At 38.9% G+C, this 19,675-nt stretch overlaps 1 protein-coding gene across 1 annotated transcript in view; it reads right to left on the bottom strand.

Annotated features, from left to right (window-relative positions):
- LOC130262112 (guanine nucleotide-binding protein G(i) subunit alpha-1) overlaps window positions 1–16,972 on the bottom strand; it is a 32,027-nt gene extending 15,055 nt beyond the window's left edge. Inside the window, exon 1 of the mRNA XM_056508916.1 lies at window positions 16,511–16,972. Within this exon, the coding sequence (XP_056364891.1) occupies window positions 16,511–16,628 (118 nt within the window). The 5' untranslated portion in view covers window positions 16,629–16,972. The remainder of the gene's footprint in view (window positions 1–16,510) is intronic.
- Window positions 16,973–19,675: the final 2,703 nt, after the last annotated feature.

The raw sequence follows: 19,675 nt of genomic DNA, 5'->3' as shown, positions 1-19,675 counted from the left end.
GTAAAGATGGAATGTCTAAGTTTCTGTCCATCCCATAACACCCACTTAAGACAGCTTAAAGCAGAAGTAAACTTGTCAGACCTACACAACAAAGAGATGTGAGGCAATTAACCTCTAGCACAGCCAATGTCAGAGAGCTGTAAGGGAAGGAGGTGCAGGGAACCTATTCCATGGAAGAGGTTGTACTGCACACAGAGAAAGTAGAAACAGCCTTGGAGATCTTCAAGATTAAACTGGACAAGGCTCTGAGCGACCTTATCTATTTTGATGTTAGTCTGGCTTTGAGCCAAGGGCTAAACTAGATGACCTCTAAGAGGTTTCTTAAGCATTTAATTCCTGTAGAAGAGAGTATTGCTATATTTAAATACTGTTAAGTGATGCTTTTAGGATATTCTCCTTATTAAACCAAATACATAGCTTCAGGACAGGCTCAGCCCAATTTAAGGCTGGCTGTCAAACGCTGTCCCACCTCCTCCCCAGCACTGCTACTGATGTGGCTACTCTTCTCTTCCTCCAACACAACAGAATGAGTGCTGGCACCAAGAGAAGACATTGAGCTCAGAGGAATAGAGCTAAGGAGTAGAGCAGGCCTGTCAGCATCAATTTGGATTGCTTAATACCATCTTTAGCTCATGGCAAAGCAAAAGACTTCATTTTTTATAAATCCGCAAGTTTTTTTAGAGAGCAGCAATAGATCTCAAGAGTCTCAGTGGCCATGGAATTACATTAATATAAACAAAAATCAGACACCAGTATAGAAGTCAATTGTTAATTTAATAAATGCTTCAGGTGTCTAAATAACAATCTCCAAATAGCAAATTATGCACTTAAGCACAAATAGGTGACAAAAGTTTAAAGATTAGCTTTATTAACAAAATTACTATAATCTGCTTTAGATTAATATTTTTATTCAAGTAATTTGAAGATGGTCTATTCCCTGCACTCAACAGCAATTCTGGAGATATTAAGAAATACACTACAGCATTTAACTTACGTAACCTCATAAAATGTTCTGTTAAAAATTTACCACATTTGACTAACCAAGCATGTCAGTGTCAGGGCTAGTTATGGTGTAAAAAATTAATTATTTTTCTCATATGCCTTGTACTCCATTATTTGAGGCAGACATGCATGTTTCTCTATGGTGTTAGAATTCACATGTACCAAATACCTACAATTATCATAAAAGCATTCTCAGTAACATAACTACAAATTCCCATAATATACATAAAGAATATTGAAGTCATTTATTACAGAGTACCTAACTTCAGCAGTGAGTTCCTGGAAGGTGCATTGCCCTATGTTATTAAATGGAAAACAGAAATGGTTGTGCTTGGTTTGGGTTTTTCCTTTAATTGCACACTGAAGTAACTGCAGCCTTCCTAATAATCTTTGAAAAGTAGATGGGAAAATTTCACCTTACTCATTGTCCCATACTGAAAGGAAATTCATTATTTTTGCACTCCTGAATGCAGAGCTCCGCCAGGTTTTCTGACAGATATACTTTGTAAGCTTTTCTCCTTTATCTCAGCATAAATAAGTTGCTCATACAGCAAAATGAGAACTAACTCTGCTTTAGAAAGCTTTAGACAGAAGCAAGCAGTATTAAATATTACATGTGACAGCTGCATATAACATTTCAGAGCTAGCTATACTGTCAGAACCAAACACTATCTAAATTTAGACAGACTTCATTGTATATTCCTCAATCATCTAGTAAATGATGCTATTTATTGCTTGCTATTTAAGTGTGATACTTGATTTCAGATCACTACTGTCAATAATTTGACCAGTCTTACCAGCTCTATTACTATTTATTTATAACAAAAGTATTATTAAAGACATGACAGTTCTGCTTAGACTAGAAGAACAGCAGCATGTAACTTCTGAATTTAAAAGAGTAGTGAGTATTTTTTGTTTGTGTCTAAGTTAACTGTTAGATCATTACATTAATGGAAGTTCTAATAACTGATTAGTCCTTTCTTCCCTTTGCACACTTTAGGTCCTCCATTTGCTCCTCAAAAAGAGTGCAACACAATCTATAAAAATTTAATTTAAAGTAAAGAATTTTAAAACTTGTTCATATAGTTGTGTAAGAATATAACTTGAGTTAAATCTAATACTACTCCTACATCTACTTGCCAGAAAGCAGGTAGATCCTTACACTTCATTATGCAGACTGCCAAAGTATGGGAGCAAAGCACATTTTCACATTTTCCCCATAGGTTCTACTATAGTCTGAAGGGTCTTCTGCATTAAAGTTTAATACTCAGGTTCTACTGTCACATGTCATCATTTCCCAGCTAGTATTGTGCTATGCAAAGCAGTCATTTACCTGGATCCAGCATGAATTCTGACATCACTCCATGAATTCAGAGCCAGCACATAAACCCATCCTGTGACTAACATACCTCACCACCTGCAGCATGTAGTGAAGCTGACGCTCAGCCAAATAAGGACTAAGATCATATTATGATTTTTTTTTCAAAGCCAGCTCTCTACTTTGGAAATAGGAAAAAAAATCAAAGCACCTTGATGTTCAAAAAAACCCCCTAAACAATCAAAAAACCATTTAACAATCAAAAAGCTGTTGAGATAGGCCTCAATGAATCTTCCCCTTGAAGGTACTAAGTATGACAAGCAGAGCTCAAATAAATTTAAGAAACAGTTAAAGCAATATTTGATTCTCCAAGCTGTGACTTGGTCAATTACAGGAAAAAAAAATTAAAAAATTAATCTTGAGTCCTGAGTTGGACTCAAGGTTCTTTTCCTTAAGAAAAGAACCCTATGACTCATTACTATGAAATTGTAGCAAACTCCATCTTAGATTTAATATTCTTTCCAAATGGAGCAAATCTGTTTAAAATGAATTGAAGCATTTAATAATTTGATTAACAGGTAAGCAAAAATGTTACTTTAAACTACTTAGAACGTCTCATGATTTATTATCCCACACACTGCCTACATAGCAAGCATTCCAGAACTACAAATTTCTGGAACAAATGTTTTATGCATCCAAGTAGCAAAAACACTGCTTGGAAGGGCTGAGATCTTACTGCTTGGAAGGGCTGAGATCTTAATAGTAACATTTCTTACTTGTGACATATTTACTAATTGGTTAGTGAAGAAACCAATCAAATACCAAAGCAAAAAGCAAGGCAAACTTTAAGTCCAGAGTATCCCTCTTAGGACTGAATCAACTGTCAAGTACAACTATTTCTAAAAGAAATAAATATAAATATAAATATAAATATAAATATAAATATAAATATAAATATAAATATAAATATAAATATAAATATAAATATAAATATAAATATAAATATAAATATAAATATAAATATAAATATAAATATAAATATAAATATAAATATAAATATAAATATAAATATAAATATAAATATAAATATAAATATACTCCTTGTAATACTAACATGGAAAAAAATGCAGACTAAGTTAAAATAACTTAAGCTTTAGATAAAAGCTAAAGAGAAAAAAACTGGGCCAGTTTTGAAATAACACCAAGTAAGTCAGACTAAGGAATAGAACCCACAAAAAAGTAGAACAGCCAGTATGTTGCCAGAAGATAGTTCAAGTATGGACAAGAGTAATTAATTTAAAGCTTTCAAGAGATGCTTGCCAGCTTTTCAGCCTGTAGAATAGGACACTTAGATCAGATTAACTTAAGCATAAAGACATGTGAAATTTAAAGTAAAACACATGGACTTGCAAATTTTTGGATTCAGGTACTGTAAAGTTCTCCCCACAACTTTCCTATCCAATTCTGTCTGACACTTGAATTTCACAGCAGAATGCTAAATGGTGACTGTTTCTCAGCTGCCACTGGTCACAGCACAAGCTAAACACCCAGTGATTTCTGTTTACAGGGTCAGTAATCTCTTACAAAAACACATAGCTTTGTAGCTTGAAAGTATAATCTCTTAAATTCATCACCTCATGACACATTATCAGACATGAGATTAAAATTTGTATGCAAGCTGCTAATCAGTGCTACTATACTCAAAATGCATCAATGCTAGTACAAGAAACCCACAGTGAAAACTTTGCCACAACACATTCTGGAGAGTGAACACCAAATGAAACATTCTCTGAAACCCCACGCTCTCATTTATCTGCCAGAATTTTCTTATTTTGTCCACTCCTCCTTTTTGAAGCAAAAGAAACAGTTATTACCACCATCTGGTATTCTTATTCAGGGGCAGCTTCTGGCCCTGGCAGTTTATGCCTCTTTTCCCCTTCCCAACTGCTTTTATGCAGTCGACCAAAGGTAGACAGTACTCATTAGTTCTAAGGTGGCATTAGTCTTGGAATTTCCACAGCTACTGGAATTTGAACATGCCAGGAATCTTTCAACGAATTAAGAATCTGTATGATTAGTATCTGGGAGAAAATATTTCAGTAAATTAGCCATGTAGTATTAGTGTGAATCCTAGATTACATTACTGATTTAAACCAGAATAGTGACAGATTCTAAAATTATGACAGTGACTCAGATAAAAGATCTGAGATAATTCTCAAGGTTTCAGTAGCTGCATGCTTAGCCCTACAGAAGTATTATCACTTACACCCATACATCACTGTCACTTTTGTAAGCACCCTAACAAATCAAAAATTAATTACAATTAATTATTTCTTTCCTAGGTCTTCAGTATTGGTCTTAGTAGATGTTTGAGATCAACTGTATAAAACAGAATAGTCAAACTATTATACATAAAATATAATTTAAGAAAACTTATGATAAAATGTCACCTTAAGAAGCAATCAAGTATAAACTCATGGTAGCATCCCATATGTTTATTCAGGTCTAGATGTCTAATAGACTGCTCTGAGTTTCTTAAATACCTAGGCTGTTATTAGAGCAAACTCAAGCAAGTGATAAAGACAGTGTTAATAGTTTAGCAACAAAGAGAAAATAAGGGTTTATATTCATTATAACCTCTGGAACCCAATGAATTCTAAAGATAAATCTTATGGTGAGACAAGGAAGGCACAGACTCCATTTTGAAAACCTTAAGGTAACTGCTATTCACATCTTTATCTTTAAAAGTATGAATTGAGTTTTGAGCTACTTGTAATCTTGAATTAGTGCTTCATATCTTTTTATGACAAAAGTGTTATGAACTTGTTATGAAAAGTGTTCTTTTTGCTAAGAATTCAATCATATGATAAGAAGACCTCTTAGCAGAAATTATGTGCAATTTCATGCACCACACAAAATTAAACACATGCTTTTGCATACAAATTTTTTTTGCATACAAATTCTACCTAGCTCTTCAAAAACATTTCTATACTCCTCAGCTGTTTTAAATTACTAGCTCCTGCTACTGCTACATAGTAGGGACCCTTTTCATTATGTGCATCACTTATAGCATAACTGTACTGGGGAGTCATCTCATTCTAAAGGAGCACCAGTACAATGCCAAGTGTCGTATTTCAGAAACTGTGAAACAAGAAAAAAGAAAATGTGGTACCTTGGAATTGAAGCTACATTTAAAAGATGTATCTGTTCAGAATGCACAAGAGATATCTAAAACACCTGTATCACTGCCTTAGACAGGGGCAGTGCCATTGTAGTTCTTCCTTCAATTAAGACAGGCGTAGCTTCCTTTGAGTGAAGTGCCAAACCCAGCAGGACCACAACAAGCTGAGAACCAAAGGTTTGGAAACAAACCTTTCACTTATGCCAGGAATTAAATACAGGGGCTAATGCACCTTTGGAGATGACTTGGTAATCATGCTTGCTGCCCAACAACTACATGGCATACCACCAGCAGCCAGATATTTGTGGCATCAGGTTTATCTAAGATGTCAATACTGACATCAGCTTGAGAAGATTAGCAGTTGGCTACTTAAATTTATCAGAAGCCAGCAACCACACTATTGGCACCTAAAATACTTGGGAATCTCTTCAAAATTCAAAGCCCAAAAACTTGCTAGCATTTCAAATGGAACTTCAACACAGCAAGTAACTATCTCCTCTACAAAACTGAAGTAAGATTTAAATTTGCTACTTAAAAAAATTCAAGTGGCTTTCTTCTTCCATACAAAGTAGTATGCTCAGAAACAATTACTACATAATTTAAAATAATGAAAATATTATTAAAGACCTCCTTGAACATGAGTTTCAGTGGTTATTGTATATGAACCCAATCTAGGAGATAAATGCTGACTGCTCCAACAGCAAAAACCAAATCCTTTATTCTTACAGTGTCTATCAAGAGAGTTACCATCAATTTCTGCCAACACAGTACAGCATGCCTCATCCAGACTTTCAAATATTTATCTAATAAACCTCCCAAAAATCCATTGTGCCTTGACATTGCTCTCCATAGTGTGGTTGGCCTTCATGGCCTTTTGCAGTGCACCCTGCTATAAATATGGTGTGCAAAGATGGCAGGTTCAGAGATATCAGAGCAAACTTTCTAAGCAGGCTATCATTAATCACAATCAAAAATGCTTTATAAAATCCCCTCCCCTGCAACAAAGGCATGGAGGTCGGTCCGGCAGAGAGATACAAAAAAAATAACTTGGAATAACAATGTAACTTCATTGCAGGTCCCCCCCTTACAATTTAGTACAACATTACTATTGTTCTACATACAATTTTGAGGAAATCTACTGTCCCAGCTACCTTATATAACTATGTAACTGTGCAGAGCTGGGACAATCAGAAAACTGTGTGTGCATTTCTATCAAAACAAGAAAAAGATCTCGCACGTAAACCTCAACTGATTTTATTCAAAGCTCTACTTGTTACATAACACCAAAGCATTGCAAATGTGAAAAACGGGTACTGTCAAAGTTTATACCAGGGAAAATGCAATTACACTAAAAGCTGTCCCATTATTGTAGAAACAAAGCAATAAACTTCAGTTCATGTAAATTTTCAGCAATCACCCACACCTAACTTAAAAATATTTTTTACCTTGTAGCTCAAGGACTAAGATCTACAAAAATAAGGAGAATAAGCATATTGATAGATGGCCTAAGCTCACTTCAAAGTCTTCAACTCCACCAGAATCTGGAAGAACTTAAAGTGACAGATTAAAATATAAAAAGATCCTAGATCTCAGTGAACAATTTCTTTCAAATACAAACATTTTCATAACTCCTATTTGAATTTGAAGCAAGAAATAAAATTCATAAGCATAGTCAACCTTATTTTTTGTTACGTGCACATACATTTTGCACAAAACTACCCTCAAGTAGGGGGCAACAGCACTTAAAAAAAATGTCTTTTTTTGGGGTTTTGTGAGATAGCTTTGAAGTATACAAAAATTTCAACCCCCTCCAAGACACACTGCACCCAATAACCCCAGAAGCAAGGAGTAAGACAGACACCTACATAAATAGCAGCCTGCTAGGCTTCCAACAAGTATATAATCAAAGGCTGATCTACCCTAACCCCAAACACTTCTATGCTCCAGAAAAGTAGATAAAGAAAATGTAAATAGACCCTCATCTAGGAATTAGATGACAGCTTTTGCTAACTAACACTGCAGCCCCAAAGCATATTAGAAGGCATCCATGTCAATGATTTAAGAGCATTATGCCTAAGCATTTATATGCTTTAGAAAGTATATAACAGTTTTGCCAGATTGAGGATCTGCATACAGCTGAGAAATCCACTTTCAAAATGTTTCAAGAAATACTAATGCATCAAGAATACAGACAGCACTTCAATGAGACTTAGCAATTTATTTTCAGTCCACCACTGTATAAAACATTACTGGCAGACATGAAATCAACAAGATTTGAAATAACATTTCTTTAAATAAAATCTTTAAACACTCAAACTAATTGTCTGGTTTACTCCTAATTTGTTTATTGCAAGATCCATATCTCTAGCAAGATTTAAAATTGCATTCCAATACTGCATTCACACTGTATTCTATTTTAATATTACTACAACTTTACTGTTGCCTCCATTCTCTTCTCTACTGTTGGACACTGGGCTGGCAGGTGTACTTGCCCACTACCATCTTGCATTCTTCACCAAGAAGTGCTAGGTAGAAAAGAATTCTTAGTCAAGCCTACAACCTACAAAATAGAAGAGCCCCAAGAAGCACAGATCTGATGCTCCCTGGATTTGGAACAAAAAGAAAGTCCTATCTCTAACTTGCAGTCACAGCACATTCATTAACATAGGCTGTCTCTATCTCCTACTGAAGCAAAGATGTCTTAAAAAAATGAGTTTGGAATAGAGTTTAATGTCTACCAAGTGAACCTTACAGGTGAACTCAATTTCACATTATTCCTAATCCAATCCTGCAGTGAACTGTGCCACAGAAATACAGAAATTGAAAGCATCCTATTCTGCATCCACTTTCCTCTCCACCTGCTACTCTGCATTTCCAGCACTCCATCTGCATTCAGCACATACCTCTGCTCCTCATCATGCTTTTAGTCAGGTCCTCATCAGACCATTATGAAATACCAATTGAATTGACCACTCTAGCAGCAAACTAAGTCCAATCAGGACAGCCAGTTTGACTACTCAACCAGCAAAAGAACTGAATTAAGCATTAAAAGTGACAGGGAGAGGGCAAAGCCAGATGCTGCAAGAGTGTATTCCTTTTTAGCAAGACAGAGCATCTAGAATAGCTCTGCAGCTTGTAAAGCAACATCCATTGCTTATTTCCAGCATTCCAATACAGATTTAGAAATCAGGCAAGAACCCCTTGAGTTTTACTTGAGGCTATTAAAAACCTGCCAAAATTCAGACTATCCTCACAACTGTGATCAATAAAAACTTGTAGTATGATTCAAAGAACTACAACAGCTCTGTATATGTAAAAAATCAAAAGTCATATGCAAAAAAAATATTTTAGAAACTTTGCAAAAGGAAAATGGGATTACAGGTAGCCATTTGATTGCAACAGTACTTTCAATTCAAGAAACAGGCCATATTAAATTCTAGACTTAATTATAAACCCGCTTTACAGTTTCAACACAAATTTTAATAACAGTACATTGATTACTTCTATAAAAACAATCTGCTTAGAGCAATGATTGTAAAGACTTCCCATCCATTCGGGTTGTATAGATATTGTTATATTTCACAAAAGATTAAATCAGGTACCTTTGCTAAGTATATTACTCACTATGTTTCTAAGTAGAAGTAAGGAGGTCTGGTCTATTTCAGAAATTGAAGCACAGTATATTTGAATGGCATTGATTCCTTTAAATAAGTTGCTTCACAAAATGAATTTTCTAATTTCAGTATCAATTTTATAGGTATATACAATATTGAATTTACATGTACTGGTAAATATAAACACCAAATAGATGTAAATATACATCTATAACTAAACATAGCAACTTGATTATCAAGTATTTACCAAAACACACCAGAGGTGGTCTTATTTAAAACTTTACTGACCTTTCCATTTCCAAAGCCAAAAAAAAACAAATTACTTGCTTATCACACATTTAACAAGTCTCTTATTTAAAGAATTGGTTCTTAATTGCTTTATGTCCATTAGCCCCACCTGTTGAGATCCTGAAAGAATTATACCAAAAGTAACATTTAAAAAATAACATAGAAATATATTTCAAATGAAGGGGTAGTCAATAACTGAACCAAAAGGAAACTAAGTCAAAATCTAACCTCAACAGGTAACACTTTCAAATCAAGTATTGGTCCATATGGGTATCTGTGACTGGAGGTGATACTTAGGCCTATAAGCTTTAAGCTATGGATAATTCCAGAGACCTTGAAGTTGGCTCCACAGCTTTGCAAACTCTAAGGGCAAAGTTGTGATGATGGGAAGCATCTTCCAAGTCCCCAACTCTAATACTATTTACACCTGTACTGTAAAGAGACTATGAGCAATCACAAATATGGGTAATTAGTCTACAAAATCACTCCTTTACTTCCCATCCTTGCTAAGAAATCTTATTTTGTCTTGCCTACTCCTACTTAATGGTCAAGTAGGAGCAGGCCAAGGAGAACAAAATGTTTAGCATTAAGAGTTCAAATGTCTTATTGCAGAAGCATACAGTCCTGGTACACAAGTGTCTCAGCAAAAGCAGTTTATTTCTGTCCTAGTCTAATTTCAAGATCTTAGTCATCCTTCCACTCAGAAATGTCACCAAGTTAAGACACTTAAATTGGACTTGTGAGAGCGAAAAGTTTTGAGTGAGAAAAATCCAAAGTTTTGATTTTTCCGAATACTTTATATACTTCTATGTATTACCAGTTTCAATACTTTGTGGATACAAAACATCTCAGGTAAAGCCAACCAAGTTGCATTTGCAGGATAATTGTGTAACTTAGACAAAGCCTGAGGGCAGTGAGCAAACAAGGGGAATAAACAGAAAAGCAAACCTAGGTAAAAGCTGGACTAAAAGAATAAGAAGTTTTTTTAGTACAGGTTCTCCTACACATGTCTTGGGAAAAAAAACCTCTAATTTTTAAGAGTTAATTATCAAGTCGATTAAGATCTTTAAAAAACTCCCCCCTCACACTTAACAGAACATCATAAATACCTCTTCTCTACATCCAGTTTTGCTGTACCATATTTGCCAGATAGCATGTTACAGGAAACACTGCAGACATCCATCAGTTAGACAGCAAAACTGACTTCAGAATTTTATGCCCTCTGAGCCAGAGTCATGGCATGGTTTCAAATTATTTATTATTTTACTTTAGGATGTGCTGGCTACTCAATTATTCCTTCTCAGAGGACCAAAACAACTCAAGGGTAAAATGTGGCAGCAAAAGAACAACCCACTTTGGCAATATGTGTATAGAAATCACTGCAGACTAACTATAGCACAAAGCCCCAAGTTCAAGTTGTGCCAACACAACTATGCAGGGAGCTGTACTGTAAAGTCTGGTTCTGATGAGAGTTAAAAATAACTTCACAAAAGGAGGTTAGCTGAAATACACAACCAGTTTGGTAATATAATCCATAGGGCAGAATAAACTGTCATATATGGCAATGATGATACAATAAACTGTGCTGCCAAAAAAAAAGTAGGAAGACACTAATTACAGCATAGTGTATTCCAAAGTTTATGAGTGGTCTTGAGGTACCACTGCTGCTAGGAGTGGACAGCTTACCAAAAAGTACCTTACTAGAGCCTCCAATTCAGAAAGGGAAAAACAAAGAAAAACAGCAGCAGCTTAACATTGGTTTTGACTGAAAAGCTGGAGAAAAACCACGTCTCAAGCTTAAAATGCTTTCTAATTCTTAAAATATTAAAATAATCCCTAATACCTGATACAACACATTTTTATGTATCCATAGCTATATTTTTTAATCAAGATTTTATAAAAGCAAAGTTGCTGCTGCTGGTATCATAAGCTAGCACATAATGCTATTTAACCATTTCTAAAGCAACATATACTGACAATTTTTTTCTTAGGAATATTAAAGAACTAAAATCATGACAATCATGAATAGTAAATTTATATAGTAACTTCTAAAAAGAAGAAATACAATAATGCAACAGAAGACCTGAAATCACTAAAGATTAATGTGTGTATAAACTTCAGTACAAGTTAAGACCAATATTATGATGTTTAAACTTTTACACTAACATTCAAAGAGATGGAGACAGCGTAAAAGAACTCACACTGCAATTGTACAAACACAACCATAACTAAATGTGTGTGCTTTCTGCACATCCCTGAGTCTCCTTTCACAAAAGCAAGGGGGATTATTACACTAAGAGAACCCAGTCACTCCACATAGGTAACATCCTGACTGGCAGAGTCCAACTGTACCATATTAAAATGCAACAGAGCTCCTAGTTCAGAACTCCTGCTAAATCTAAGGAGACAGACAGGAATGGGGAGGCAGGGGTGCTCACACTAACACACACAAGACCAACAAGCAAAAAACCAAACCCAAACATTAAGCACTTAATTTAGGAATCACAAATCAGCTTTTATATAAGAGGTAAACTTCATGAGCATCTGTAGATAGTTGTCTCTGAAGGCATGACAGGAAACAGTTTGTTAGAAATGTTTTAGACTAGGCTGACATAATTTATGAAGATAAGGTCAACATCTCTGAAATGTGCAATACTTGTTTGTGAGACTAAGGCTTTTTTGAGAGTACCCATAAGTTCAGACTTCTAAAGTCTTTCTTGTCTGCAAGAGTGGAGAAAAATAAAATTTTGGAGGAAAGACAAGAGAAGTAATGGTACAAATAGCATAAATGTATTTTTTCAGTCCAATGTGCAATGGGGCCTGAGGTATTGCCAAGCACTGTAAGGATCATGCTGCTGAAAAAATGAGTATGCAGCAGGAGTCAGTTTGGCTGAGCAGACAGAAAGATGCAGGTCTGGGGAAAACAAAAAACAAAAAACAAAAAACAAAAAACAAAAAACAAAAAACAAAAAACAAAAAACAAAAAACAAAAAACAAAAAACAAAAAACAAAAAACAAAAAAACAAAAAAACAAAAAAACAAAAAAAAACCCAAAAAAACCCCAAAAAAAACCCAAAAAAACCCCAAAAAAAACCCAAAAAAAAATAAACCAGACCAAAAAATGCCCAAGACATGAAGAATTAGAAAAGCAATTCACTAGAATTGTTCTAGTTACCATCTTAAGGAACAGGAAGCTGAAATGGAAAAGATTAAATGCAGCACTGCTTGAAGTTAAATGTCACTTATCTTTAAGAATATGACATGCACACATTCCAGTATGAATCACAAGAGTCTATTCAGGAACAGAAAAGTGGTTCTGCTAGTCATGAGGATGAAGGTATCCATTGAACTTACATCTACAACAGTGATTATGCAGCAAGGAGAGACACAATAGCAGCTGTCAAACACATGGCCTGTGACTTCCTGGATCCCAGGACCCACTCCTAAAGAATGTCTAAGACATATCTATTGCCTTTTCCATCCAAGATATGAAGAACCTTAACACCAAATTTGCAATATTAGGTGAAGAGTGTGATAATTCAAAAGACAAACTGCTAATCCTATAAACTCATGGTGCCAATTTGAACGTATTCATAAAACCCAATGAGTTTAACCTTATACCAGAAGGCATTCTACTAAATGAGGTACTGCCTGTTCTCCTGCAGTTGGCATAAATTCAGTATTATGTGCTCTAGCTAATTCAACAGAAATGTGCTTGCAGATGCACACCTGACAGGGATCACATGTCTATTAATGCAGCCCACAGATCGGTCACTCAGAACCACCACCTCCCAACCTGAGTAGAATTACATTCATTCTGCAAGCATCACTAGAATTTTTATTTGTTGAATATTAAAAGTTAAGATGAGGAACCATGGAAGAGAAAGCCAACTTAGATCTATTACTCTCTCTGCCTGGAAGCCAACCAAAATAACAACGGCTTTTCAAAAAAATCTTAAACTCATATACTTAGTGTATCCCTTAAAGAAAAAAACAATAGAAAGTATAAGAAAAGAGCATCTTACTTCAACTAAGACACAGAAGTTTAGGAACTATCAACTTCTCACAAACTGCTTAACAAAAAGTATATCCTTTTGTATGCTGAACTTATAGTGTTGGCCAATTTACTATATTGCACTTATATTATTGTTGAGAACTCATGAAACTTAAGCATTTCTTTGTTACACGTTGACTGAAAATAGTATTAAAGTAAATAAGCTTGTTTATGTAATGGTTTTAAAACACAAAATCATCAAATCCCATGTAAAAACAAGCATTTTCTATCTGGCTTACCAACTACAAGATCAAAATTCAGCTTACTTCTAATAACGATGGTTCTCAGAAATTCTCCAGGAAAGACTCTCCTGTTGCTGGGAGAGCACATTGAAATGCACAGAATTACAAGGTTAAAATAGCTACACATGGATAATGTTTAGAATCTATGCCTAATACTGGCATTCAAAATTTTATGAAGTGATGAACCAATTTACAGATATGACAAAAGAACTTAGATAATTCAGTTCAATGGTATTTTGCACAGATTTAATTTATCTGCTTATTCACAGAGACAGGACAACAAAATATCAATCTAACAGGGTTCAGTGATATTGTTCACAGTGCTGGTTCAGGTACAGCAATATCAAAACTCTCTCAATTAAATCCCTGCAATTTCCTGCTTTAGGAAAAAAAATAGAAAAGCATATAGTGGAATAAATTAAATTTCCAGTCTAGAAATAGACTGATTTTATGAACACATCATCCCTCAGTTAAGCAGTCTAGCTCAAACTTCACTAGGCTTCTCTAATCACCATGTGAAAATAAAATTTTTATCTATGTTGGAATAAATCCAATTTATTGGGTCAATAATAATAATAGGTGTACAGCTACATGACCTTTTTCTACATAAACAAGGTGCTTCAGATGCCACTCGCACATTGCATTTTCCTGGCAGCAGACCACAATTTGTACTTTTCTTTTTATTTCAGTGTCTTTTTAGCAGAACAAACCCATAAATAGATACAGGAGTACAACCGAGTAGATGATAAACTATGACATGTGGGCTGAACAAGCAATTGGAAAAGTGAGTGGTGAGAAGAAAGTGACTCTAGTGGAAATAACTTTAAATAGTTTTGTCATCAGATAAAGCATTCACATCACATTCAAGACATCTGACAGCCTTGCAAGCAAGAGGAAGGGAAAAAACTTTCAATCCAAAACATGTGAAATACATATATGCATCCATGGGTGTATGCACAAAACCTCATCCAGAGTTGAGTAAACATTTAGGTAATCACTGTTTAAACAATCATCCCAACACTGGTCCCAGGAGAAGCCAGGCTGCCTTCACGCCTCTTTTTAGTAGGGGAGGGGGAAATGCTAACCCAAGTGAGCTGCCGCTCACAACACCGTGAGAACCCACATGTATTTGACCATTTGTTTTGTTGTGGTCTTAAATCTCATGAGAGCCCAGCAGAAAAGGCTTTCCAGCATTAGAAACAGAGAACTTACGAAACTGAAGCTCATAATACAGGACTTAATACGTAAGAGCATTAAAATAGTGACAAAATCCACTCTCAAGTTTAAAGCATCTTTAAACAGATGTCATCTGTATCTAGGAATTATGATGAAAAATAGAAAACAAGTACCAAACTACAGGCGCTACAAGTTACATACAGAACAGCAAAACACTGAAAATTAATTTCAAACGCCTTGTCAGATGACACAAAGTGTTACCTTGCCACTTTTAAAAAAGGCAGTAACATCTGCAGTATTGTTATTATCACATTCAGGAAAACCTTTCCATACAACAATTTAAGGATTCCAAAGGTGTTCACGACTAGGCACAGTACTAGCCCAAAACCCAACAGATTTATGTTTTCACTAATAGGCTTCCACTTCCATTGCCTGGAAAACAAATAAAGCTTTTGTTTCTGGCTTATCTCACAAGTTAAATTTTAAATCTAAAAAAAAATTTTAGGATCTTTGTTTTTCGCATTTTAGGTTTGCTCCATTTCTTCATCTACAAGTTGCTCAGTCTTTTGTCCCTTTCTGAAGCCATCTTAGAATTTAGCAACGGAAAGTTACTGAAGAGGTCTCTACTATGTCTGTAGTGAATTGTTTGAGCGCTGCAGGAGAGCAAAATCAATGTCGAGGGGAGTGAGAAATTGTGCATCATTTAAAAAGTTTGCCCGGAACTTCACCTCTGAGAGAGAAGCTGCAACTCAGCAGCTATTTCAATTCGCTATTAGAAGTATTCAGTGTGGTTAGCTATACAGAACATACTCTGAAACTTCCTATAACATTATTTCAAATAAAATCTTGCAGCATTCAGCTGTCCCCAATCTACAGTAGTTTCAATCCTAAACAAATGTATTCTAATTAAAATCTTCACTTCCTTTTTTCTCGTAATTTTGAAAATAACCTTATCTTTACACACAAGGATATCTTAAAATAAACAAAAAGGCAAGCTTCAAGTACTTATGAGCAAAACTGAAGAACATATGATGGCACAGTACAAGTCACACATGTTACACATGTAGTAGCTTCATCAAGGTGCATTTCTCGTTGTAAGATCTCAGAAACTTAAGCTCCACATAATGAAAAACAAAAAAAAAAACCAACAAAAAAAAACCACAAAAAAACCACCAGAAAGTTAAATGGTGCTTTGCCTTTTGTTCTTTCGACACTTTACTCTCGTAGCAACAGTTTAGGATTTGTTCAGGTCTACAAGAAACATGAAGCTTAAATATCCCCCCAACGTAACATTTCCTTCCTTTCAACAGGGGATCACAGGAGCCAGGTCAAAAGTTTGAGGCGTTATCCCTCTCCTGTGGAAGTCAGGGCCCGGACAGCCCACGCCGTGCCGCTCGCCGGGGCGCTGCCTCGACTCCCTCACGCAGCCGAGGCGCCCACCTGCTCCAAGAAGCTGCTGTGCCTCCCGCGACCCCAAAACTCCTGAGGGGCCCCGGGCACGCACCCCGGGGTCCGAAGGCAGCACCGCCCCCCGCCCAGCCCGGCGGGATCCTATAAAACTATTCCCCTCGGTAGGCGAGCGAGATTCGGGGGGCGGCTGCCTCAAGAGGAGCCTCCCCTCACGGCATCCCTTACCCAAGAGGAGCAGCTTCACCTCCCTGGCCGCCTTCTCGCCGTCCTCCCGCAGGTTCCTGTCGATCATCTTGCTCCTCTCCACCGCCGCCTTGTCCTCGGCGCTCAGCGTGCAGCCCATCTTGGGAAGGGGCTGCTGGGCTCCGCCGGGAGAACTGAAGCAGGGAGCGGCGGGGTTCGGCGCCGGGAGCGGCGGGGAGGCGCTGAGGAGGGAGGGGAGCGAGCGCTCCCCGCTCGCTCTCTCCTTCTCCCGCTCCCTCACCTGGGGCGCAGCGGAGTCGCGGATACGGCGCGCCGGGCTCGCCTCACGGCCAAGAGGGGAGGCAGAGAGCGGGATGGGCGCGGGAGGCTCGGCCGGGGGAGCGCGGAGCGGGCACCGCGGGGCTGCGGACGGGCGGACCGAGGCCTCGCACCGGGGCCGCCGCTCCCGCCGCCGGCCCTCAGGCTGCTGCGCGCGCGGCACCGCCCCCGCCCCGCCGGAGGCGCGCGACCGCGCGCACCGCCCACGCCGGGAGGGGAGAGAGGAGGGGCGCGGGCGCGGGCAGCGCGTGCACGGCGGGGAGCGCGTGCACGGCGGGGAGAGCTGCGGGCGCGGCCGCGCGTGCGCACAGCGGAGACGGAGCGTTTTGGGGCGGGGGGCGGGATGGGGAGAGCGGGGCTGGAAACGGGGCACGGCGGGATGCGAACGGGGCTGGGGCTGGAAATGGGGGCACGGCTGGAGCGGAACGCGAACAGGGCTGGAGGGGCAGTGCCCGCGAGGCGGCTCTGCCCTTACCGCCCGCGAGCTCCGGGCAGCCGCCGGGGCGGGGCTCGAATTTAAACTGCTCCCGCGCGGGACGTTCCATTGCTCGGCGGGGCGGGGGGACAGCGCCGGGCCGGGCTGTACCAATGGGGTACCCGGGGTGGGGGGGTGTAGAGCCGAGCTCCTCGTCCCCTGTCCCGCGCTGTCCCCTTGTCCCGCTGTTTCTGCTGCCGGGATCCAGGGAAGCACCTCGGGGTCCAGCCCCCGGCGCTGGGCGCTGGCGGTCGGCCCTCGGCAGCGGCAGTATCTGAACTCGTCAATCATCAGTGCGTTACCCCACGCACCCAAAGCCAAACGAGCCATCCCCGCCTCGCGGCTCAAAGCTGCTCGTCCCGCTCCCTTTTCCTACGGACCTTACTTCATCCATGTATATAAGTATTTAAACGGGGAGGGGGTGCCAGGGGCTGTTCCCGGTGGTACCATGCAGTAGGATGGAGAGGTAACAGGGAAATTGGTGCGCACATGAGAAAGATTCGCTGAGCCCTGGGGCAGGTTGCCCAGAGAGGCTGTGGAGCTCTCCCCGCTGCAGATACCCCAGAGCCATGTGCGGGCAGTCCGGCTGGCGTGCTCCGGGATGACCCTGCCCGAGGGAGGCTGGAGCACATGTCCTGCTGTGCTCCCTCCAGCCCGACCCGCTCCGGCATTCCCTGCCCCATCTCAGAGCCCGGGCACGGGGCTGTCTGCACGTCCGTGACCTGTCACAGGCTGTTTTATGACTTGTTTTGCTCTTTTAATATAAAAACCCTAAGAAAACTATGCAATGTTTACAAGTCTTTCCTCACCACGCACATGTTGCGCTGTCTGGATTGCAAAAGAAAGATCCCGTTGCCCGATAATGGGATCACAGAGCAAATGGGGTTGAAGGGAGCTGGGGATAATCCAGCCCCAGAGCAGCTGAGCTGCTGTGTGACTGTGACCCACCAGCCCGGCTGGTGAGCACTGACAGGGTTGAGCAGAGATTTCACCGAAACTGGTGCACAAAACTGTGCACAGCCGATAAAACTTTGTGAATCTCAGGAAAAACTTCAGTCAAAACATAAGGCGCAAAACCTACAAGGCAAGTCTGTTAAATTAAGATTCATCATTCCAGTGAGTCCTTAGGATTTCTTGTTTCCAGAGAATCTCAAGAACTTCTGCCCCCAGAATGAGCTCAAAAAGAGCAGCATTTTACAGCACAGAAGGTGTTTTAGCATTACAGCGCAAAGGCTTTAAGTCAGACTCAGCTATTACCATACTTAGCAAATTAAAAGGCTTGTTGCCTGTAATACTCAATGGAAAAGTGTATCATAAAAATCATTAGCTCTATTTTTACTGGATGTGTTGGATTTTCTTCTTTGCAGGGGTCTTTGGATGCTGACAATGAGTAAACCACAAGTAATGCTGTAAAAGTGAAGTGCATAACACTCAAACTCTAACTTAAGTATTTTTCACATCTTCTTGTTGGTAGGCATGCTCTCAGCCCTAGCAAAGGATGATATAGAATCCTTTCTTAAAGAAGCCCCGGAAAACATCCGTTCTCAAGACTTTCTAAGACCTCTGAGACATTTTATTTGGCCATCTTCATTGTCCCACTGCTATGGAGAAGGCCAGGGCACCTGAGAAGTGTCTGTTGCTTCTCTGCCCTCCTGAGTTGTTCAGGTGCTTAATCCATTTTGTGCTCTCTTGGGCAGACTTCCACACTGGTACTGCATGGGATAAAAGGTTTTACAAAGCAGTTCATCTCATATATGGAAACCTAGTCTTGTTTTAGGATTCCTGGCCTCTCCTGTGGTGGAGGGAGCAATGTCAACTGCTGCTCGGGGAAGAACAGAGTTAGCGGAGATGAAAATTAATAAGCTTAGGGATACTTTTCTGATTTGGAAATCAAGGATAAAGAATGATTTCTGAGATAAACAACACGTGGTTAGGATATTTGCAAGTGAAAGTACAGATTAAGGGATAAGAAAGTAGTAAACAGAGATTATAGTAGGTGGAAATAATGTGATAATGAGAGTGGCAGATGTTACAAAGATGGAGAGCCTACAAGTAGGACACCTCAACTTTGCATGGATTTTGTTTTATTTAATCATGTGCATAGAGCACACATTTCTATACTTTTGACCAGGAGTATTTGCTGGAGTGTTCTCTCTGTCCTTTTTTCCGCTTTAACGCTGTCACTACATTCATAGACAAAAAACATGAAATATACCCAAGTTTCTTTTCTGTTTATCACCCTGTATCTGGAAATAGAACTCTATGGTATCTTCTCTTTTGCACATATAGCTTAGTCTGAAGAATAAAGGTTGAATATTCTTCTCAGTTCTATTTAACCCAAGCCCACTTTATTTTGTAATTAGGACTTTTCTACTACCTTTTCCTATTGCAAC

This window comes from Oenanthe melanoleuca, chromosome 1A (genome assembly GCF_029582105.1).
Source record: "Oenanthe melanoleuca isolate GR-GAL-2019-014 chromosome 1A, OMel1.0, whole genome shotgun sequence".
NCBI classification, from domain to species: domain Eukaryota; kingdom Metazoa; phylum Chordata; class Aves; order Passeriformes; family Muscicapidae; genus Oenanthe; species Oenanthe melanoleuca.
This window is presented reverse-complemented; position numbering and strand designations above follow the sequence as displayed.